General features: G+C 47.6%; 1 protein-coding gene across 2 annotated transcripts in view; it reads left to right on the forward strand.

The window, feature by feature from the left end:
* GRN (granulin precursor) overlaps positions 1-24,587 on the forward strand; it is a 30,233-nt gene that overhangs the window by 736 nt on the left and 4,910 nt on the right. Inside the window, exons 1-12 of one of the 2 annotated variants that reach the window (XM_083709275.1) lie at positions 482-667; positions 9,207-9,366; positions 12,327-12,488; positions 13,753-13,837; positions 14,554-14,675; positions 16,066-16,204; positions 16,338-16,444; positions 18,594-18,726; positions 20,206-20,303; positions 21,844-22,083; positions 23,610-23,846; positions 24,007-24,234. In XM_083709275.1, coding sequence (XP_083565401.1) covers positions 501-667; positions 9,207-9,366; positions 12,327-12,488; positions 13,753-13,837; positions 14,554-14,675; positions 16,066-16,204; positions 16,338-16,444; positions 18,594-18,726; positions 20,206-20,303; positions 21,844-22,083; positions 23,610-23,846; positions 24,007-24,234 — 1,878 coding nt within the window. In that variant the 5' untranslated portion in view covers positions 482-500. Of the gene's footprint in view, positions 1-481; positions 668-9,206; positions 9,367-12,326; positions 12,489-13,752; positions 13,838-14,553; positions 14,676-16,065; positions 16,205-16,337; positions 16,445-18,593; positions 18,727-20,205; positions 20,304-21,843; positions 22,084-23,609; positions 23,847-24,006; positions 24,235-24,587 lie in introns of those variants that run through there. The other variant, XM_083709276.1, reaches the window with a different exon arrangement.

Raw genomic sequence — 24,587 nt, forward strand, 5'->3', positions numbered from 1 at the left:
TTAAAGAGTCTATGGGCTTTTAAACTGGGGAGAATTAGGCTTGGTCTGTTACTAAGTTACTGTATGTATTTTTGTTTTTTTTTTCCTATTGTAAACCGCCCTGTGATCCTCAGGTGACTAGCAGTATAGAAATGTAATAAACAATAATAAAAAAACACAGTCAGGATTTGACCCTGGGATCTAGCTTCAGTGCCAGGTGCTGTCAATAATTAAGTCCTGCACTGTCAGCTCTGACAATGGCTTTAAAAGCCAGGGGTCAGCCCCAGAGGATGGTTTTTTCTGCTAAATAAATAACAGCAGCAATCATTCTGAGCTGTGTCAGGTGGGGCTGGTTGCTAGGCCTGGTTCTTACACTCATAGTGGTTAAAAACAGCTGCACTGTGCTCTGTAGAGCTGGGCTAGAGTGGCCTTTTCTGTGCAGCTGTTGAAAAACCCCGCACTTTATTCCTGCGTTCTGTGATTCTATATACCTCAAAACCTATGCCCTGAAGGTTGCTGTCATGTCTCTGTTTATGGCTTCTTGTGGTTATTGTACAAGAGACTATGTTGCACTTTCTTTTCGCAACTCGGTTTTTACTTCCTCACAAACTGAACCCAAAAATCAGTGTGTGTGCTCTCTTCTGGTTGAAGTCAACGTGTGTTGCCTGCTTATTGAGTTTGGATCATTGTAAGTTCTGTGTTTTGTTCTGTAGGTGTGTCTGTGCTGAGATCTCAAGCAGGCAGGGCAAGGCCAGAGTGTTGCAGTCTGGCATCGATCTTCAGTTTTGCATGCAGAAGTTTCCAGGTTGAATCCCTAGCTCTGGCAGGGAGACGTCTATTGTGAACTCCTGGAAAACTGCTGTCACTTGGTGTAGGCAGTATTTGGCTAAATGAGGAGCTTCCTGCGTGCTTCTAAGGGGAAACCTGTTTGTTTTCTCACATGGAGGCTGTTTTGCACAGAGAGCATAATGGTTGCTTCTGATCGGCAAGTGCTAGGCTCTGTGGTTTAACCCACAGCACCACCCGTGTCCCCCATTTTGCAGTAGGGTGGCTCTAAAGTCTTTATTTTTTCAAACGATGGACTTGCTGTGATTGATTCTCAATTAAACACCTGCCTAGTTCAGATAGCAACCATGAGCTAGGTTAAGAGCTCTGAAAACTTAAAAGAAGAAAAGTCCACATATATTACAACCTTTTTTTTCTTGAAGGTGACTGCTCCTGCTCAGGCAGTTTCCAGAAATTCATTCCTATCGTGCAGGTAAAATATAACTGATAGAATTCTACAGGATGTGTTGTGAAAACAGTCCAGATCCAATGATCCCCAGGCAGGCACCTCCAGATGATGGAGGCGTTAGACGTCTTCTTGGAGCCCAGGCATCTTCACTTGGTCAAAAGTGGTCGAAAGCCAGGTGCAAAATGCGTTTGGCTAATTCTTAACACTGTTTAAACCTTCTTTGGCTTGGGGCCAGCGGACTTTAAGGACCATTTCCTTCTGCATGGATATGCCCAGTTGTTGAGATCTTCCCCGGAGGCCCACCTTATCTGTACTTGGTCTTCCTGCTGGCGGAGGCAAGGGAGGGGGAGGGTCTACAATTGCTTTTTTTTCAGTCCTTTTGCTCACCTTCGCAGGGATAAAACTTGGACTTTGTTATCTCTTTGGCTCCAGGTAGAGACCTTTTTGTTTGCCTAGGATTTTTGGGGGGGATGTTGTTCACTTAATTCCCGGCTGGCTCTAGAGTTAACATTTTTCCTTTTTTTCTTTTTACTGTTCTGTTGGGGTTGAAGAACGAGACAAAAATGAATGAGCTGCAGCCAATCCGAACTTCTTGGCTTGCTGTACCTGCATGATACATGTTTCTTAAGTGTAACGTTCCGATACTTAGGAGTGATTGTAACATATGATCTGGTTATGCCAGCGGTACTTTAGCTCCATATATTATGATTTATTTACGGTAATTTCTTAGTCACTTTATCTTGCCCAGGGCAACTCAGATTGACTTAAAACCAAATAGATATTTTTTTTTGGGGGGGGGGAATTCCAAATAGATTCATTAAAACCAAGGGGGAAAATAAATACATTAAAAGCACCCCACTCACTTCTAAAAGGCCACAGATGGTTAAAGACCCAGTTATGGAGGAAAGCTTTTGCCTGACACCTAAAAATATCTAATGATGGTGCCAGGTCAGCTTCCACAAATGTGGAGACAGTCTCCGGACCTCTTGTGGAGGAGGCACACAAAGAACGGCCTCAGGTGATGATCTCACGGTCTGTGTCCCTTCATATGGGGAGAGGCCGACCTTGAGCTATTGTGGTCCTGGCACTATCTTAAAGGAGCTACATACCTGGGAGTGCGTGAACCTTTCCTGGCTTGGCAAGATTACGGCAGCAAAAATGTCCGTCTGAGTTTCTCTTTCATTTTCCAAGTCTTTCCTGTAACAGCCCCAGAAATGCAATGTGCTAAGTGGCAAAGAAATCATTTTGCTATGAAAGAGAAATGGTGTTGCTTGGCTACTGACATGCTGTACAGAGTTAAGACCCAAGGGGGGCTTGGTATGCCTAATTTAAGGGTACACTGCCATGCCTTTTAATTGAAACAATTATTACTTATGAATATGTCCCCTGGCTTCAACTGTGAGTAGGGACTGCAGTGCCTTCACTTTGAGCACTGCTGCTTTTACACCTCTCATGGGGTATAATTAAAAAATAAATAAATAGAGAATCCGTTTTTTAGAACAACCTTGGTGATCTGAAGGTGTTGGCATAATAAATTGGCCCACAAGAGAATCTCCCACTTTGCCATTTCTTGATCACCCTCTTTTTAGACACGGAGACAAGTTTACTCAACAAGAGGGGTGAGTACCTAGAGAACAAGGGATTTGGTGGAAAAACCAACACACAAAACAAACAGATATTTGATTCATCCATGTACATTGCTTCGACATGTCTTGCGAGATCACATTGCCTGCACATTATTAGTGCAGTTTGTGTAGATCCATACTTCAGTTGGATCATCTTTCTGTTGTGATTTCTGAGAAGTAAGAAAGTTTGGCTCCGCAAGGGACTGGCTTTTTGCTTGTGTTGCAAAGGGGGGGGGGGGCAGCAGACAGGAGAAAGAGGCACATCAGGTTCGGAAAGGAGGGCTGTTTCTTTACTATTTCCTAGTAATATTTAGGAGCGCCAGCTCTCTGTGCTTTGCAAGAGAAGCCTAGGACTATATAGCAGGAGGGAGTGTGTCTTTTCACAGTTGTGCAGGTCAACAAGCCACCTGTAAGCCTTACTTTCCTCCCATTTTTCAACTGCACCCCACCAGCACTGCCACAGGTTTCCATGACTCCTTTTTTTTCAGGGTCTGATTCTGTGAGTGTGTGATGGCCAAAAAAAAAGGTACGAGTCAGATTAACAGGACATCTCTTTGAAAAAGCTGTGATCTGCACGCTCCTGCTCATATTTATTTGCACATATAAGTTAAGGGACCCCTGGATGGTGGTTGTTATTGTTTAGTCGTTTAGTCGTGTCCGACTCTTCATGACCCCATGGACCAGAGCACGCCAGGCACTCCTGTCTTCCACTGCCTCCCGCAGTTTGGTCAAACTCATGCTGGTAGCTTCCAGAACACTGTCCAACCATCTCGTCCTCTGTCGTCCCCTTCTCCTTGTGCCCTCCATCTTTCCCAACATCAGGGTCTTTTCCAGGGAGTCTTCTCTTCTCATGAGGTGGCCAAAGTATTGGAGCTTCAGGATCTGTCCTTCCAGTGAGCACTCAGGGCTGATTTTCTTCAGAATGGATAGGTTTGATCTTCTTGCAGTCCATGGGACTCTCAAAGGCCTCCTCCAGCACCATAATTCAAAAGCATCAATTCTTTGGCGATCAGCCTTCTTTATGGTCCAGCTCTCACTTCCATACATCACTACCTGAATGGTTAAGTCCACTCAAAGGTGACTCTGGGGTTGCAGTGCTCATTTCGCTTTCAGGCCAAGGGAACTAGTGTTTGTCCACAGACAGCTTTCCGGTTCATGTGGCCAGCATGACTAAACCGCTTCTGGCACAACAGAACATCGTGACGGAAACCAGAGCGCATGGAAACGCTGTTTGCCTTCCCGCCACAGCAGTACCTATTTATCTACTTGCACTGGCATGCTTTCGAACTGCTAGGTTGGCATAAGCTAGGACAGAGCAACGGAGGCTCACCACCGTTGAGCGGATTTGAACCACCGACCTTCCGATTGGCAAGCCCAAGAGGCTCAATGGTTTAGACCACAGCCCCACTACTGCCTCATCCCTGGGCATCATGTTATCCAAGCAATCTGCCTCTTCCCAGTGGCTGTTTGGAAGTGCAGCATCCCAACAGCTTTCATTTGTCGTTATAACTTGGGTGGAATAGATTGGGGAAGGAGGGCCTGCGCCTCAGTTGCAAGTTTCTTGCAGATGGAGAAAAATATTTTTGCACAGGCATTCACAGAAGATGGTTTTCACATGATGTGGATATTTGATTTTTATTACCCTGTTTCAGGGTGCCACATGATGAACATGCATTTAAAACCATTCATCAACACCTGCAGATGAATTGGGGAACTAGTAATTTCAAAGAAGGAACTAGGTTCAGCCTCGTCAAAGGCAGCTGGCTCTGAAGGCATGTGATGTTCTCTTTCTCTCATCCTTTCTGTTCCTCTATAGCTGGGACGGGGGGGGGGACCCTAGATCTCCAGCCATTGTTGAACTTGTCTGATGGGAGTTACGACTCCTATCCTTACATCATGACTCCTTTACGGAGCAACTGCTGAAGAAACCAGGCTTCTCTTGCAAACCCCATCAGATTTCTGAAGCCAAGAGATCGGGGTGTCCCACCATGATGAATATGAAGCTTAGCTGGTCTGGACTGGCTACTCCAGATTAAAGTGCGTATTTCTCCCAAGCCGCTGTTGCTCAAATCTACGGTCTTGCATTGTTCACACTTAAAATACGAGCTGTCCTCAGGTTTAGCAAAGTACCTTAGTTATCCCTTTGGCTAATTGACTCCTCCTGCTAGCAAGCTGATCTGAAAAATCTTTAGATCTGTAAATTACAGACTTAACACCTAATTCTATAATTCCTAAACTGCTGATTCTGGAGAAAGGAATGGTCTTCCTGCTTTATTGCGGTCAACTGCTTTTTGTGGGTAAACGAACCTCTGAGTAGGCATCAGGTGAATCGGAGGATAGAAGTAGGAGTTGTGATTTTGTTTCCTGGGGGCTAAGTTCATTTTATAGGCTGGAAAGGGTAGAAGTTGAGTTTGGAGCTGGAGTGCAGAGCGGGCGTAAGTTCAGGCGAAACCCATGTCAATTCAGATGCTGTACTTTCTAACTCGAAAGTTAGCGCCTTGATCTCTCTCTAGCTCATGCATTTTATGGAATCTGCTTGTTCTGCCTCCTTTTCTTCCTCCCTGAAAGTTTCATTTCATGAAAGTTTCGTTTCAAGTCTCTCTCTCTCTCTCTCTCTCTCTCTCTCTCTCTGTGTGTGTGTGTGTGTGTGTGTGTGTGTGTGTGTGTGTGTCAGTCACAGAAGATGCAGACCAAAAGTTTCCATTTTGGTTGCAGGGACACATAAATTTCAGTTCCTGATTTCGGCTGCCAATTTGGCTCTGTTTTGGACTTCTGTGGTAATAAAGAGATGAGGATGTCCTGTAGAACAAGGCAGCGGCAGACCCACCTGCGCACCCACCCTCAAGCCCCCTAACCTGGCCAGCGACCTCTTTACAAGAGGCACTTGCTTCAGGCAGGCAGAACCTTTCTAAAACTCAGTATGGGTAGATATTTCATATTATGTCATAGAATTCTGAAGTTTGGAAGGGACCCCAAGGATCATCTAGTCTAACCCCCTGCAGTCATGCTACCTTTCAGCCAAGGATCCCCTCAGGGTTGGACTGCAAATACAGAATTAAAAAAAAAATGGCTCCCTAGGCCAATAAAGCGAGATGAGCGCCGCAACCCCAGAGTCGGTCACGACTGGACCTAATGGTCAGGGGTCCCTTTACCTATAAAATACAAAGTTTTTTATTTTGTTTTTAAATTAAAACAGCAACATAGCAATGCTTTTTCTGAAGAGGGACTGGGCACGGGATTCATATTTTCTGATGCTAGGCCCGGTGGTAGTTGTGGCTACTGGTCTAGCCCAATGTATTTTGCTGCCTGAGGTGAAGGGTAAGCAGACATCCCCATGCCCTGCGCCATTCCAGGGTGGCGTGGTGGTCAGACTGTTAGACTTGGGCCTGGCAGACCAGGGTTCAAATCCGCACTCGGCCATGAAGCTCATCGGGTGATCTTGGGCCAGGCACTCTTCCTCAGCCAACCTACCTCTCAGTATTGTTTGAGGGTAAAGTGGGGAAACCAAGTAGGCCACCTTGAGCTCCTTGGTGGGCGAAGGTAAAAGGTAAAGGGACCCCTGACCATTAGGTCCAGTCGTGGCTGACTCGGGGGTTGCGGCGCTCATCTAGCTTTATTAGACGAGGGAGCCGGCGTACAGCTTCCGGGTCATGTGGCAAGCATGACTAAGCCGCTTCTGGCGAACCAGAGCAGCACACGGAAACGCCGTTTACCTTCCCGCTGGAGCGGTACCTATTTATCTACTTGCACTTTGACGTGCTTTCGAACTTCTAGGTTGGCAGGAGCAGGGACCGAGCAACGGGAGCTCACCCCGTCGCGGGGATTCGAACCGCCGACCTTCTGATCGGCAAGTCCTAGGCTCTGTGGTTTAACCCACAGCGCCACCCGCGTCCCTTCCTTGGTGGGATATAAATGTAATAAATTTAATCTGTGTGCAGTAGGTAGCTGGACTGGTAGTTACCTCAACACTGGACTGGAGCAAAATCCTGCTTCTCACCGGAGGGCACTTGGCTGGCACAGGGAGGTACAGCGTTGGCCATGGGGTACACACAGCTCTGTACTCCCAACCAGGGTGGATCTGATTTAAATCGATTTAAATCACAATTTAAAGCACTAGTCAGTAAGTCTTGATTTAAATCATCTTTTTACAGAAAGACTCATTCTTGCTGGTATAATCTTAATATTTACAACCAGATAAAGGTTTCATTTTTTGAATAATAAATTTTCAGGGTAGTTTTTATAGTTATATCAAAAGTTGCTCATTTGGTTATACTATTAGAAATACATAGATAATTATGAAATTATTGTGAGGTTTAAGAAGTTAACTGCTTATATTTGGACAACTTTTCTGCTGTACCTAATTGGAAGGAGAAAAATAATCAATAACAATTTATTTAACTAAAACAATAACATTATAGCATATGTTTCCATGTTTGTTAACTGATGTGGTTAAACAGTTTTTTAAAAAATTAGACTGAGTTTTAGCACATGAAAAACTTAAAACAAATCCTTATTTCCTGATGAATAGCCTTTGGACTATAATGTAACTTAAATAGAAAACTATCTTTAGAAAGGTTTTTCCTCCAAAAGCATTTTATTTTTAAAAAATCATGGATATTTTTTTTATCCACCCTGCACCCTGCCCCTCAGCATCTGCTGTCTGAGGTCATCGCCTCATTCTGCCTAATGGTAGGGTTGGTCTTGCTTGCTTTGAAGACTTCTTGAGCAGTGGTGGGAGCTCAGTGACAACCGCCCAGGCCTTTCCTTCCAGCCTGCAGCCGGCAACTCTATGGCCCAATGCAGCATTGCCTAGAACTTCCCATTACCGTCTCTGTTCACACCCAGAGCTTCCTCACATGATGTTGTACAAAATGCCTGAGTCACACGAGGGTCAGTTAAGTCAGCTGATGACCCAGCTGAGTCATGTGCTACTCCAGTAGGTCAGAGTTCTGGGTCACGTTTTTGATGCACATGTTCTCGTTAATGCTTGGGTTGCTTCTTGGCATTTATTATTATTATTAATTAAATTTGTCAGTCACTTTATCTTGCCCAGGCAACCCAGATATCATGGACTTCCCCCAGGGGAAGAAGGCTCAGAGCCTGGGGGTGGCTGGTGGGAGGACCATGAGTGGTAAGAGGTTGAAGACGGGGAGGAGGAGGTGTCGGAAGCTGAAGAGACAACAGGGTTTAGGAAGCAGGGGAGTCTGTGGCAGATATAAGTCCAGACTCGGGGCAGAAGCTGAAGCAGTGGAGGGCAAGAGGCAGAGATAAGTCAGGCTGGTTAGAAAGCTGGGCTGTTGTCGTTGTCCTGCTGCTGTGACCCCTCCTCCCTGGTCTCCCAGGACCAGAAGAGGTATGAAGAGGGAGAAGCAAGGACATGCAAGATGAAGGGTCCTCCGATTGCTTGGATCCAGGGGAGGAGGAGATTTAGGCAACAGTGGGAAGTCAGAGACCTTCAGACTCCCCACAACTGCCTCACAGGGGCAAGATCTACCAGGATGAGTCACTCTGCCCACTAGGTCTGGGCTCCTGAGTCCACCTTGTTTCCTTGAATAAAGACTTAACTCCACTGACGCCCTGTGATTTATTGCCAACCTGCTTTCTCACCAAAGCAACTTACAACCAAACAGACAGTAATCCCCCGTAGATACATTAAAACCAAGAGGAATACACTAGAAATATCCCACCCACTTCTAAAAAGCCACAGGTAGTTAAAGGCCAAAGTCCTGGTTATATTTCGCAGTGGTGTAACAGGAAGGCGTCATTGTTGTTTAGTCGTTTAGTCGTGTCCGACTCTTTGTGACCCCGTGGACCAGAGCACGCTAGGCATTCCTGTCTTCCACTGCCTCCCGCAGTTTGGTCAAACTCAAGCTGGTAGCTTCGAGAACGCTGTCCAACCATCTCATCCTCTGTCGTCCCCTTCTCTTTCCCAACATCAGGGTCTTTTCCAGGGAGTCTTCTCTTCTCATGAGGTGGCCAAAGTATTGGAGCCTCAGCTTCAGGATCTGTCCTTCCTGTGAGCACTCAGGGCTGATTTCCTTCAGAATGGATAGGTTTGATCTTCTTGCAGTCCATGGGACTTTCAAGAGTCTCCTCCAGACCATAATTCAAAAGCATCAATTCTTCGGCGATCAACCTTCTTTATGGTCCAGCTCTCACTTCCATACATCACTACTGGGAAAACCGTAGCTTTAACTGTACAGACCTTTGTTGGCAAGGTGATGTCTCTGCTTTTTAAGATGCTGTCTAGGTTTGTCATTGCTTTTCTCCCAAGAAGCAGGCATCTTTTAATTTCATGACTGCTGGAAGACATTGACTTGCCTGTAATTAATCAACACCTGTCCTTTTCTTCATCTTTCTCTTTTCAGGTTCTTGGCGAAGATGCGGCAGGTACAGCTGTTTGTATGCCTGGTGCTCGGAGGGTCAGCTTATTCTCTGCAGTGCCCCGATGGCCATAGCTGTAAGGGATCCTCCGTTTGTTGCAAGCTCTCTGGAGAAGATGGATATTCCTGCTGTGACCAGCCTCAGGTGAGAACCAGATTTGCACCTTCCACAAGTAGGTGAAAAGCCAAGTCTTTGTCCCTCTCCCAACTTCGTAAAGGCAGAGTTGTTCCCCCCCCCCTTCCATGAAATGCACCCTTTTAAAACAATGGTTTATTTAAAGTACTTCTGGACATCAAAAAGATTCCAGAATGGTGCACAAATGTTTGTATAATGCATAAATACAAATTAAAACACAGGAAGGAAGCATAAAATAGCCGCAACAGGAAAAACAAATACTCCCAAAGCTTATATTTTTAATAGAAATAAAATCCTCACCCCACATATGAGCAGGCATGAGCTCGCTAAGCTCTACCCTCCTGTTTCACTATTTCCCTCTCCATGAGTTGAAGACAGGGTTCGAAATTAGCAGGGCGCCAGGCTCGTTTTGCACCTAAAGATTCTTCATTTGCAAACACCTCAAAAAGTCTGGGTGCCCTTTTTTGCGCCTGGCTGGCACTCAAGGATTACTGAAATGTATCTGCTTTGAAGCCTTGAAGTAAATGTTAAAGACAGACAATATGTTAAGGAGTTTAACAGTAAAGAGTAGAGTGTTTTGAAAACTGAACTATGGTACCAATATTGTAAACACCAGATTAAACATGTGTTAGCAATTTCTGATAAAAAAGTGCTATTAACAATGTGTCTATGTGAATTATTAGTTCAAGCTTATCAGAATAATAAATAATAATAATCCTGGTCTGAGACCGTAATAAAGTTCATTCATGCCAATAAAAAGTGTTGCCGACACACTCCCTCCCCCAAGTAGACATTCTGTTTTGGCGCCTATAACCCAGGTCCCAGGAGCCATTTGGCTCCTAGCTTTTCTGTACCAGTTTCTAACACTGGCTGGAGGTCAAAGTCCACAAGTAAAATGGCTCCCTGCCACTTACTTGGCAGTGGAACTGAGCTTGCTGTTCCGGCTCACCCCACCTGTCTGTGGCACATGCGCACCAATAGTAGTAGTAGTAATAATAATAATAATAATAATTTATACCCTGCCCATCTGGCTGGGCCTCCCCAGCCACTCTGGGCGGCTTCCATAAAAACCAAAAATACAGTAAAATATCACACGTTAAAAACTTCCCTGAACAGGGCTGCCTTAAGATATCTTCTGAATGTCAAGTAATTTTTTATCGCTTTGACATCTGCTGGAAGGGCGTTCCACAGGGCGGGCGCCACTACCGAGAAGGCCCTCTGCCTGGTTCCCTGTAGTTTTGCTTCTCACAATGAGGGAACCGCCAGAAGGCCCTCGGCGCTGGACCTCAGCGTCCGGGCAGAATGATGGGGGTGGAGACGCTCCTTCAGGTATACTGGACCGAGGCCGTTTAGGGCTTTAAAGGTCAGCACCAACACTTTGAATTGTGCTCGGAAACATACTGGGAGCCAATGTAGGTCTTTCAAGACCGGTGTTATATGGTCTCGGCGGCCGCTCCCAGTCACCAGTCTAGCTGCCGCACCAATAGCACACCTGAATAGGATCAGAATAGAACAGAACAGTGTTCCACTAGTCCATACAACCCTGAACCTCTATGTACACCTGTGCATGTATATATCCATAGTTAACTCCCTCCCCCTGGCCCCCATGAGGTAGTAATGACCACCACCAGCCTGGGTGGCTATACAAGAAACTTAGACAAATTCATGGAGGGTAGGGCTGTTGGCAGTGTTAGAAACTCAGATATAATCTAGGCACCAAATGGCTCCTTAAACTAAGGCCGCAGACACCAAAACGGAATGTCCAGTTGCCACTTTGGGGCTCTAAATTCTCATTTTTTCAAACAATGGACTGATTGATTCTCAGTTAAACATCTGGCTAGTTCAGATGACAACCTTGAGCTTAGGTTAAGAACTTTGAGAACTTAAAGAAGGAAAGTCACTTGATCCCAGGGGACAGTTCCCATATATATTGGCCTATTCCAACTAGACGTTCCGATTTGGTGACCGCAACCTTCGTTTAAGGAGCCATTTGGCGCCAAACTCATATATCTGAGTTTCTAACACTGAGTAGAACCTTAGAATCATGGGATCATAGATTTGGAAGGGACCTCAATAGTTATCTGGTCCAACCCCCTGCAGTGCTGGAATCTTTTGCCCCACGTGGGGCTCAAACCCACAACCCTGAGATTAAGAGTCTTGGCCGGCCAATTGGTGCCAAAGAAGGATAGAACTTTCTTTATGTACGCTACAACAGCAGCAAGAATACTTATTGCAAAGTACTGGAAGACACAAGATCTACCCACCCGGGAAGAATGGCAGATGAAGTTGATGGACTACATGGAACTGGCGGAAATGACTGGCAGAATCCGAGACCAGGGAGAAGAGTCGGTGGAAGAAGATTGGAAGAAATTTAAAGATTATTTACAGAAACATTGTAAAATTAATGAATGTTAGAAGGATGTTGGAATGAAGTTATGTGGTTTTAGCAGAAATGTTATAAAGGATTAAGTAAAAATAGATTGTTAATTGGTGAAAGGAGGGAAAGTAAAGTTAGATTATATCAAGATAAATTATAGGACAAAAACTGGGAAAGATGGAAAGGATTTGCTGAAATAGCTAACCGAACTAGAATACAAAAAAGGGAGGTGTGGGGAGGTCAAGGAAACAAGCAAATGAAAGATAAGTTATGGGAATGTTCGTTGTGTTTTTAATTGTTTCTATTTTTCTGGTGTTTTTTTTCCTTTTTCTTTATTGTGATGTGTTGTTTTGTTTTTGCTTAATTTGGTGTCTTCTTTTTTTCTTTTTGTAACCCTTAAAACCTTAATAAATATTACTTAAAAAAGAGAGAGAGATTAAGAGTCTTGCACCCTTCTGACTGAGCTACGTGACACCTCCCTGCCCCCCCCAGCACTGTAACAGCTGTTTCTTCCAGGGAGGTCTTGGGTCTGTGTGAGTATCTGCACAGGGCCAGTTCTGCTTCCCACTTTCCCACTTCTTTCTGTTTTCAGTTCACAGGTGTCTCCCTGCGCATGTTCCCTCCGCAAGACAACACTCTCCACCAGGTGGCGGAGCCCTCTGGTGTTGCGTGCTTAGACGGCCGTGTGTGCCCGGCGGAATACTCCTGCCTGCGTACTCCAGACGATGACTTAGCCTGCTGCCCCTGGAAAGAGGTAAGACACAGAAGAGAACAGGGGAGGGTGTTCCTGCAAGGTGCAGGTCTTTCTCCAGGACTGTTTCGGGATAGCCGAAAGGGAAAGATTCAGCCTCCAAGTCCTACACCTTGTAGCCTCAGCCTGCCTCATTCCCTTTTGTGCTCTGTACTGAAATAAATCTCAGAACAGATGTTCTAACACTTAATAGATCTCTGTTTCCATTTGGACCCTGCTCCTAACTGGATGATTAAAAAGGAGGAGAAATATGATTTTCGTATTGAGCATTTCAGAAAGGTCTCTGCCAGAGTTTGTGGGTAGGGTGCTTTTTAGTTGTGAAGGCAGCAGAAACCTCTCCGAAATCTCTTCCCATCCCCAGCCACGACTGCAAGATTTTTCAGTCAATCTCTCCTCTGAGTAGGTGAGCCGCCAACCTTCTGAATCAACCTTGTGATCTCCGCTTAACCTGAGCACTGTGGAGCAATGAGCACAGAAGGAGGGGATGGCAACTGACTGTAGTCCTGGAAAGGGATGGAAGGAAAGCATCCCACTGAGTGACTTCAGCCAGCTACATGGCTGCCATGCCTCCCTGTCTAGTTCATGAGTAGACTTGAGCCCCCAACACCTCTGCCTAGAAAATACTCGCCCTGCGTGGTCCAGGCAAAGGCAAGTTCCTTCTGAGCCTGCAGTCACCACCCCCATCTCTTGTGCTGAATGTCTTTCCCCCTGACATTCCCCTCCTCTCCATAGCTGTCAACTGTCCCTTATTTGGTGGGAAAGTCCCTTATCCCAGTGCTGTATCCCTCTGCTGTCCCTTATTGATGATGTCCCTTAAATTTCCCAGGTTTCAAAGGAAGCAGCTCCTCTCCCTCTCTCCCTGCCTGCCGGCCAGGAAGGAGGGAAGCTCCAAATGTGTTGCTTGGCTGCCCGGCCCGCCCCCCCTCCGGCCTCCTCTCACCAGCTTCGGCCCTCGGGAGCCCCTCCCCGCCGGGACTGGCGGGAGCCTTGGGCCCTGCCGCCAAACTGAGCGTCTCTGCCTGGGGTAGCATTTTTGTAGCTTGGGCTTCGTTTTGCGCGAGAAGTGGTTGCTGCTTGTAGTTATTTAATTGCAGTCTTTCATCAGCTTGAGCAGCAACCTCTGGAAATGAAGGGCTAAAAAACGGCGCTGTTCTCCAAAATTATCTGGTCCCTTTTAACTTTGTATTTCAGCTGGTTGACTAAAATTTTGGCTGCTGGTCCCTTATTTTCAAATCTGTAAGTTGACAGCTATGCTCCTCTCTTACAGGGCATCTCCTGTGATGGCGGTCACTATTGCTGCCCCTTTGGCTCCCGCTGCAGTCCTGATGGGAAATCTTGCTCTAAGAGTGAAGGTACCTTGGGGCAGGGTGATGGAAAGGAGAGAGGGGTGGTCACAGCCGGAACAATGTGTCAGCATCGCCCTTGAGCCAGTACCACCAACTGGACTCATGCACTTCAGCCCCGACTGGGCTAGGCGAGCTGGGTAGCACTTCCAGAGACCACCCTCTGCACAGGAACAGGTCAAAGTGCTGTGGACTCACAGCTTAGAGTTGTGAGCACCAGATTCACTCCCACAAGAAGACAGTCGTCGCACAGCAGAGTCTAGCAGAGTATATAAACGACTTGGAGAGCAGCTCTGTAGAATAACTTCTTTTATTCTATCTACAACTATTATACAACTATATACAGAGCTTAATGAGGTCTAAGCATAAATGAATGCTAAACTGCACTGAGTGTCTGCAGCTGCTCTTAGCAGCAACCTTATCTCTACACACGATCTGTAACACTCAGTCTCTCTCTCTCTCCCCGACACACTGACTGACTGACTGACTTGGTGCAGGAGTAGAATAAGTAGAGAGCAGAACACGCCTCTTTCTCTCTGGAGAATCAGCAGACTCATCAGGAGATTCTTGGATATGGGAGGGGTGAAATCTCCTCACAATGAACTGCGAAACCTGGCAAGAAGAATTATCTAACTATCCCAGTGGCTTCCTCTGAATGCCAGGCTTTTCGAAAATTGTCTAGAACTTACTTTTAACATGGATTTTCTCTTCCTTTTGGCTTCTAGTTCCAACCTTTCCTGCCAGAGTTGGTGCTGTTCAGTGTCCAGATGGGGAATCTGAATGCCCAAACGAGTCTACTTGTTGTATGATGCCCGATGGAGTCTGGGGCTGTTGCCCGATGCCCGAGGTATGGGGGCCCGGCAGATGGAATCGTAGAGTTGGAAGGGACCCCCAAAGGTCATCTGTCCCAACCCCCTGCAATGCGGGAATCTCGGCTCAACACACACAATTGCCTCGTTACATAATTCATGTTCAGAATACCACAACACACACGTAACTGGCTATAAAGTAACATAACATTATATATAATTAAACTGTAGTCGTCATGTCAAAAAATTGCAAAGCACAGTTCTTGGTGGCAACAACATATCATATTACTATTAAGCTTCTATATGTTTTTATTGTTGTAAAGTCCAAGGATAGTCAAGTCCAAAGATTGTCAAGTCCAACGATTACAATTCCTGTTGGCAATGCCATTTCATACTGATATCTTCCTTCTGCATCACTAACCTATAAAAATCAAAGAAGCTTAATTCTGCAGTCTATAAATGATACAAGCATCTTTCATTTGCATAATTTGTCCTTTCTTTTGTGGGTGTTTATATATATATATATATATATATATATATACACACACACACATATATATATATATACACACATATATATATATACACATACATACATACATACATACATACATATATATATAAAATTTCTTCACTTGTTAGCACTTTGTGTCATTTTTGTTTTCTCGTAATCACAAGCCACACTGAAGGCCTAGCACCCCACTCAGCCACTTTTTGTGCGTCTGAGATTTTAACACGTTTCTTGTGTGCTTTCAACCATATATGTACAGCCCAAGGGACTAGAAACTTGGTTTTAAAGTGAAGAGAGATCTGGATTCCCCACCCAGTGTTCTGTTCTGTGCTTTCCCTGCAGATGCTTCCGCAACTCACAAAACACTTAGTATAAGCAAAAGCTGCAGAGAAGAGTGTCCCCCCCCCTAAAATCACGGTATTAATTGATTTGATGTCTAGCCTTTGGGTGACTAACAACCTGAAAACCCGTCATATATTATTAAATCTTTAGCTTGCCTTTTTCCTAACTGCTAAAAGCCAATCTGATGGAAAAGCAGAGGCTTCTGAAGGGCACCTGCAGTTGTCTTGAGACCTTGCGGGAGCCACAGCACCATGACTGAGCACTTACTGCTGTCTTCTCAGAGTAGACAATAGTGGTCGAGATCAGAGGCGGGTGGACTTCAGGCTCCCACATTCTGCTTTGCTATTGATTAGAACCCAAAGATCTGCCAGCCAGAACCAGACACAATAATAAAAGCACAATCTTTGGGATACATGATCAGGGTGGCTTACAATTAAATATTGAAAGTACCATGAACCCATAAGCTAAGAAAAGCAAATATATAACAGCAACATGAAAATTTAAAAAAACAACAACCAGTTGAAATAATGGATTTTGGGCTTACTGTCACGTTCCTCGCCTCTTTCTCTCCCAAGGCATTGTGTTGTGAAGACAAGATCCACTGCTGCCCACACAACACAACTTGCGACCTGCCACACGCGCGGTGCTTTGCAGCCTCCGGGGAGCACCCTCTTCGGAAGAAGTTTCCAGCGACCAGGCGAGCGGTTCTGTTGGGTACGGAACGGGGAGTGAAGGATGGGGTAGACCTGGAGTTGCTGCCCATTCAGTGCAGCAGTTCTTCATCCCCCTTCTGACAAGGCAGCGCATCCTGCCCTCTTAAATTCCTGTCTCTGAACCTCCTCTGCAGATTCACCTCGGAACAGTCTCTGCCCAGGTAATCAGTCCAGCTGCCCAGATACAGACACCTGCTGCATTCTCCCGACGGGCCAATATGGCTGCTGCCACCTACCCAATGTAAGTATCAAATTCAGAAAGACAACTGGATGGGATTGTGTGGGTCCAGTGGAAGGGGCCAGTGTTGCTAGGCCTGCGGCTCTCGCTAAATTCAAATTGTGGCAGCTCTGTTTTTTTTGACCAACATACAGTGGAACTTTGGTTCTTGAACTCAATCTGTTCCAGAAGTCCGTTTGACTCTTGAAACTGTTTGAAAACCAAGGCGTTGCGGAGTCGATTTATTCGTCAGCTAAGCTGTTCGAGAACCAAAGTTCCACTGTACATTGGATTTTGCCTGTGGGGGTGAAGCAAGAAATCACCTCCCTCTTTCATTTGCCCTCTTCCCTGAGGCTTGTACTCCACTCTAGCGCTGGGCGATGCCTGGTTTTCGACATCGCAATTTATCACAAGCTGAACTTTGCGATATACCATTATACAGTGGACACTCGGGTTGCAAACGGGATCTGTGCGGGATGCACATTCACAACCCGCAGCATTCACAAACCGCATCTGCGCACGCGCAGATTGCGATCCGGCACTTCTGCGCATGCGTGACTGCCGAAACCCAGAAGTATGTTGGGATTCGCAGGATACTGAGTAAGTCTGCAGGCTTCAACAGGCTGGTGCAATACTCTGTGAAGTGCTGGGTCAGAGTGACTCAGCAGGAATGTGATTGGCTATCACCTGTTTTAAAAGGAAAGCCTGTTCAACAGTAGTTGTGGTTGTGCTGTGGTGGAGAGTATTTGTTTGCCTTAAGGAGCAGGTACTCTGTATGGACTGTTTTTGTAAATACCTGTATATAGCTCACATTAAAAAGACTGCACTGGAAAACCCTGGGACTCTGAGCGTTTCTGCTAAAAGTGCTGCGAGGAATTCGCGACAAAGTAACCCATTCCGGTACTTCTAGGTTTCAGGGGTCCACAACCCAAAAAAACACAACCTGAAGCGGCTGTAACCCGAGGTATGACTGTATCACAATGTCTGAAATAAGGACAGAGCATTGTAGAGGCATTGGCTGGCTTCACGGTTTCCCCCACATTTTGACTTTTGCACAGAGCATACACACACACACACACACACACACATCGTGATTCGCGATACATTTCCAGGTCAAAAATTATGAAACCAATATCATGATATGGACTTCAAACTGATTTTGGACGATATATTGCCCAGTCTTACTCCCAGCAACACAGATCCACCAATGCAGCTTCTTCTGAGGACCTTGACTCCCCAACACTTGATTCATTTTAGGGGAGCTTTGGGGTGTCTGTTGGCCCTCTTTTCCGTGAAGCCTTGCTGTAAATTAGCACTTGTCCTCTGGGCTTGCTGCCCGTACCAGCAAGATGTGGAAAAGATGCAGCCCTCAAACCAGGAGTCTTGGTTGAACACAAACTTGACATGAGCCAACAGTGTGACGCGGCAGCTAAAAAAGCCAATGCAATTCTGGGCTGCATCAGTAGGAGTATAGCATCTAGATCAAGGGAAGTAATAGTGCCACTGTATTCTGCTCTGGTCAGACCTCACCTGGAGTACTGTGTCCAGTTCTGGGCACCACAGTTCAAGAAGGACACTGACAAACTGGAACGTGTCCGGAGGAGGGCAACCAAAATGGTCAAAGGCCTGGAAATGATGCCTTATGAGGAACGGCTAAGGGAGCTGGGCATGTTTAGCCTGGAGAAGAGGAGGTTAAGGGGTGATATGATAGCCATGTTCAAATATATAAAAGGATGTCACATAGAGGAGGGAGAAAGGTTGTTTTCTGCTGCTCCAGAGAAGCGGACACGGAGCAATGGATCCAAACTCCAAGAAAGAAGATTCCACCTAAACATTAGGAAGAACCTCCTGACAGTAAGAGCTGTTCGACAGTGGAATTTGCTGCCAAGGAGTGTGGTGGAGTCTCCTTCTTTGGAGGTCTTTAAGCAGAGGCTTGACAACCATATGTCAGGAGTGCTCTGATGGTGTTTCCTGCTTGGCAGGGGGTTGGACTCGATGGCCCTTGTGGTCTCTTCCAACTCTATGATTCTATGATTCTATGAAACCAGAAGCATGGGTTGCAATGTTTGGCATGAACTGGTTCCCTCCAGCCCACCCTTCGTCCCAAGCTAGGCAGATGCAGGCAGTGCCGTTTGGGATCTAATGCCCACAACCTTTCCTCGCCTCCTGCCAGGCTGTCTGCTGCAGGGACCACCTTCACTGCTGCCCACAGGGCACCACGTGCGACCTGGAGCACTCGCGATGCACTATGACCCCGCAGAGGTCATGGCCCATCTTGCACCTCACTGCGGACCTCCGCCAAACAGGTGAGGCAGGACTCAGTGTGTGGGGGGTGGTATTCTGCAAAGCAGCAAGGGAGGCGAAAATTGATGCCTGCGCACATTATGTCGAATGGGGATAGCTAGCATCGTGGTGTCAGAAGTGGTTGGGAGGTGTAGGTCAGCTGCTTCAGAAAGGCACCAGGTTGGCTGCCCATGATGTAGACTTTTGGAGAGGGGCTGCTGCTTATTGGAGGAGCATCTGCCTTGCAAGCAGAAGGTCCCAGGTTCAATTTCTGGCATCTCCTGCAAGAAGGGCCTTTACACTTGGAGGAGTTTGGATTTGATATCCCGCCTTTCACTCCCCTTCAGGAGTCTCAAAGCGGCTAACATTCTCCTTTCCCTTCCTCCCCCACAACAAACACTCTGTGAGGTGAGTGGGGCTGAGAGACTTCAAAGAAGTGTGACTGGCCCAAGGTCACCCAGCAGCTGCATGTGGAGGAGTGGAGACGCGAACCCGGTCCCCCAGATTAGGAGACTACCGCTCTTAACCACTACACCACACTTGCCAGAAGCTCGGCCCTGCCCTCGCTGGTCCTGGGAGGAGCCTTGAAAAAAGTCCCATACACTGAGACTTTGCGCCTCTTCATTGGGGGATATAGGAAGCCCAGAGCACTTGTTCTTTAGATGTCCCTTTTATGAAGAGGCACGTAGTTAAGACCATTGATCCCCTACTGGTGAGGCTCGCTGACCTCTCGGAAAAGCAAAAATTCGACCTATTCCTGTTAGGCAAAGATCAGAAGGCGACCCGGATGGTCGCCAGATTCTGTGTACAGATCTGTAGGCACAGACCATCTCCCAATGCAAACTAGTTCGTTAAGAAAATCCCCAAACTCGGTTCTATGGGTGACTCCGGGTCAGCTCGCTGCGGTGGTTTATTGTTGTACGTTGTTTCAATTGTTTGTTTTCCTTCTGTGACTGTACCCCCGTGTGTGTTTTATAAGCTGGTCTCCGACCGTAATAAATTATCTATCTGGCATCCCCAGGTTAGGGCTGGGAGAGATCTGTGCCTGAAACAGTGGCGAGACACTCCCAGTCGGTGTAGACAGTCCTTAGCTAGATGGGCCAATGCTCTAGCGTGGTATAATGCAGCTTCCTCTGCTCCTAAGGGAGCGAGACCAAAACTTGATACCCCTCACCCCTCATGCTGCCTTCCCCATACCAGCTAAGCAACACACTGGGCTTTGGGAAGGAGGTGCAAAGCTCTGGCAGAGTCCTAGAGCCCTCTCACCTCCTTCCTAAAACTAGGAGAGCGCTACTAGGCTTTGGAAAGGAGGCAGGTGGTTCTGCCAGAGCACCACACCTCCTTCCCAAAGCCCAGCACCTCACTTACCTGGCCTTGGCAAGACAGTGGGTGGGTGGGTTCGGGGGGGGGGGAGTTAATTGTTGCCAAGGGCTGCCCAAAACAGCCTTGAGGTAGGGCGTTCTTGGTTCCCATTCCGATGAGCCTCCCTCTCCTTCCTGTAGTCGGTGTTGTCCAGTGCGACGATGAGCACACCTGCCCAGATGGGAACACCTGTTGCCTGCGAAGCCCAGGCGAATGGGGGTGCTGCCCATTGGAGGAGGTAAGAGGAGCGATGGATGAGGGGACGGGGGTGCAGGTGGTCCAAGACTCAATCTCTGGCGCCTACGGGCTCCCTTCTGAAATCCCACCAGTCCGTCCTGAACTTGGTGGACCAAGGGAACTTCCTTTCTTCCTTCTGTGGGGCGGGGGGGGGGGCGGACAGGACGAATCCTATAGTTTAAGGTTACCAGTTTTCCCCCCAATGAATCCGGGGACACTTTTCAACTTCCTGCTAAATAGATGGATTTTGTCAGGGGACTGATTTGTAAATCCGGGGGCTGTCCCCAAGAAACGGGGACACCTGGTAACCTTACTATAGTTTTGCCTGTGGAGGGTACCAGGCCTTGTCCCCGGTACCTGCTGTTAAAACCGTGGTTTCCAAAGGGGGCATTACGTCCCTTGGCGTTAGGGGGCACTAAGAGGCAAGGGGGTGGCAGGGGGCGCTGGAGGTGTAAATGACTATCAGACTTGGATGAACCTGATACCCAATGACACCAGCTTCTCCATTTTTGTTGAACTAATTGAACAAAGTAGTTTTCATTGGATTTTGAACAAATGTGTAGCAGGTGGTTACAGCTTTCAATTTTACTGTGTTGCTTACTATGTTCCTTAGTGAGTAACTGCTGTTCTGAATATTTTTATATGGCAGGGTTAACTGGGAATAATCATCATTATCATTATTATTAATTTATACCCCACCCATCTGGCTGGGTTTCTCCAGCCACTCTGGGCAGCTTACAGCACATAAAAAATTGTGAAACATTAGACATTAAAAATTTCCCTATACAGGGCTGCCTTCAGATGTCTTTTAAAAGTCTGGTAGTTGTTTATCTCCTTGACATCTGATGGGAGGGCGTTCCACAGGACAGTCGCCGCTACCAAGAAGGCCCTTTGCCTGGTTCCCTGTAACCTCACTTCTTGCAGTGAGGGAACCGCCAGAAGGCCCTCGGAGCTAGATCTTAGTGTGTGGATTGAAAAATGGGGGTGCAGACACTCCTTCAGGTATATTAGGCCGAAGCCGTTTAGGGCTTTAAAGGTCAGCACCAACGCTTTGAATTGTGCTCAGAAACATACTGGGAGCCACTGAAGATCCTTTAGGACTAGTTACAGTGGTACGTTGGGTTAAGAACTTAATTCGTTCTGGAGGTCTGTTCTTAACCGGAAACAGCACTTTAGCTAATGGGGCCTTACGCTCCCGCCGTGCCGCTTGAGCACGATTTCTGTTCTCATCCTGAATCAAAGTTCTTAACCCGTGGGTTAGCTGAGTCTGTAACCTGAAGCGTATGTAACCCAAGGTACCACTGTATATGGTCCTAGCGACTGTTCCCAGTCACCAGCTTGGCAGCTGCATTCTGAGTCTCCGTGAGACCCAGGGGATGGTGGCCTGAAAATGTTCAGGAACCTCTATGTCGAAAAGGATCTCTGCTAGCTGGGCTGGTGGGGAGGGTCTTTCTTTCATGGCTAGGTGGCAGCCTCCTTGTACCCTCTCTGTGTCGACTGCTCCACAAATGAACCTGAGAAATTTCTGTGTCCTATTCCAGGCTGTCTGCTGCTCAGACCATGTCCACTGCTGCCCAAAGGGCTACACGTGCAACGTGACTGCAGGGACCTGCGACGAAGGCGGCAGAAGCATCCCGTGGCTGGCGAAAGCAGAACCACGCTCCCTGCCTGTGAGCTCTGCGGGCACGGCAGTGCCGTGCGATGCCCACACGGAATGCCCAGAAGGGCACACCTGCTGCCGTCTGTCATCGGGCGCGTGGGGCTGTTGCCCCTTGCCAGAGGTAAGAGGAGGGTGGGGCAGGTTCCAACACTCACTGCCAAATGCCACAGTGGCCTGTGCGCTCCAAGTGTCTTGGCTGTGGAACGGAAAGCGGGGGAAGTGGGTTCAAGCCTGGCAGCGCTGGGAGTGTGCTCACGGCCAGAGTTTTGCTGTCTGTAAAATGGGAACAAGCGGAGCCCATTTGTGGGGTGAGCAGCAGATTGCATAATGCCGTTACCCAGCAAGGAGGTGCATCTTGATAACTAGAAACCAGTGGCTTTTGCTCAGTGAAATTCTGTCTCCCCCTCGCCAATCGCATGCACACGAAAGCTCATACCAATTAACAAACTTAGTTGGTCTCTAAGGTGCTACTGGAAGGATTTTTTTTTTTATTTGACTACGGCAGACCAACACAGCTACCTACCTGTAACCTGCCCTATGGTTTGTGTTGTGGTCAGTGATATTTCTAGGCCCCTTTCTTTCCTTTTCTTGGGCTCCTTTCCCTTGCTGCTTTCCCAAGCCTTCTCAGTGTCAAAGCCCGAAGCGCCTGGAGAAAGAGGGATATGTGGGGAAGTAAAATATGGGCTGGCAAGATTTCAGCCCAACTCTCTCCCCTGTGTTTCCCATTTAAATTGGTTCTCCCACTTTTTACAGGATGGCAGCAGCTCCCTAATCTGATGCAATCCCATCTAATTTGGTTCTGGCTTTGCATTGGGCAGCTGGGGGTGCCCAGTGATTTGCTAGATTAGTAATAATTTCATTACTTTATCCCGATGGATTGGGAAGGGACTCCTCTGCCCTTACATGCCATCTAGCACTTCCCCTGCACAACTGCTCTGTCCCTGGGGCTTCCAACACATTTGGAAGGAAAATGTGAGGTTTCATTAGCAATGAAGGAAAAACTCATCTGGTCAGGGGCCCCCCCCCCAGCATATAATGCCGTTCCCCCACCCCATGCATTCTTTTGAAAAACCTACAAAATCAGCCTGTAATTTGAAGCTGACTAGGAACAGGAGTGGGACGCGGGTGGCACTGTGGGTAAAACCTCAGTGCCTAGGACTTCGAATCCCCACAGCGGGGGGAGCTCCCGTCATTCGGTCCCAGCGCCTGCCCACCTAGCAGTTCGAAAGCACCCCTAAGTGCAAGTAGATAAATAGGTACCGCTTTATAGCGGGAAGGTAAACGGCATTTCCGTGTGCTGCGCTGGTGCTGGCTCGCCAGCTGCAGCTTTGTCACGCTGGCCACGTGACCTGGAAGTGTCTTCGGACGGCGCCGGCTCACGGCCTCTAGAGCGAGATGAGCACGCAACCCTAGAGTCGGACATGACTGGCCCGTACGGGCAGGGGTACCTTTACCTTTAGGAACAGGAGTAGGCTATTCCGTTGATTCCCATAGCATCATTGACTTGGGTCTCCAAACAAAATCCCATTGAAGACTTGGTGAGACCAGAGACCCTGCCACCATTCAGAGTCAGGGATTGTAAATCCTGTCTCCGATTCCTTCCAGGCTCACGAGTTCCTTCCCCCCCCCCTGCTTCCCCCCCCCCAGGCCATCTGCTGCAAGGACGGCTCCCACTGCTGCCCTGCCAACTACCAGTGCAACTTGTCGGAAGGCACTTGCACCAAGAACGGAAGCAGCATCCCTTGGCTGGAGAAGAAGCCGGCCGTCGTTGGCCTTGCCTCTTTGAGCAGGAACGTGAAATGCAACGAGGAGTTCAGCTGCGCAGATGGGCAGACGTGCTGCATGGCCGGAGCGCTGGGCTGGGAGTGCTGCCCTTTCCCACAGGTACATCGAGCGGGCATCCCCAAAATGTGTGTTTATCCCCAAAATGTGTGTGTCATGGCGGCAGCGGTTTCCTTACAGGTAAAGAGTGCTTGATTTGGGGAGCTGCCTATAGGCCTCTGATGAGGGGCGAGTCCTCATCCTTCCTTCCTTTCCTCTGCAGGCCGTCTGCTGCTCTGACCTAAAGCATTGCTGCCCTGGAGGCTACACCTGTGATGTGGAACATGGCTCCTGTGTCCAAAGCGGACAGCCTTCCCGGCAGGTCTCGATGGCTCTCATTCAGCCGAGGGAGGTGAATGACATCAGGTGTGACGACGAGGCGAGCTGCCCAGACGGGCACACCTGCTGCCGGATGCCCTCGGGCGAGTGGGGCTGCTGCCCTTTCCCAGAGGTAAGCTGGGGTGGCGGAAGAGTCCCCAACAAGTTGCTATCAAGTGCGAAACTAAAGTGATGGTGCTGTTCTGTGCAGTTCAAGAAAAACCTAACTTGAACTCTCTTTTTAAAGGAAGGGGAATCCTTCCCCTGCTGTAATATGCCTTTGTGGCAGGCAATGGTTCTCAAAAGAGGACCCTCTTTGGTGGCTCACCTTATCCCCATTGGCCAATCCCTGTGTTTTCTTAAGATGCTTCCAGCTGCGAAAACTGTTCCTGGGGTTCAGCCCTTGTAGTCATCTCCTAAAGAGCTGGTGCAGCATAAGGGACTGAGCTCTGACCCCAGGAAGTCCCAGATTCAAATCCTGATCCT

The sequence above is a fragment of the Podarcis gaigeae genome, assembly GCF_964106915.1.
Source record: "Podarcis gaigeae genome assembly, chromosome: 13".
NCBI lineage: Eukaryota > Metazoa > Chordata > Lepidosauria > Squamata > Lacertidae > Podarcis > Podarcis gaigeae.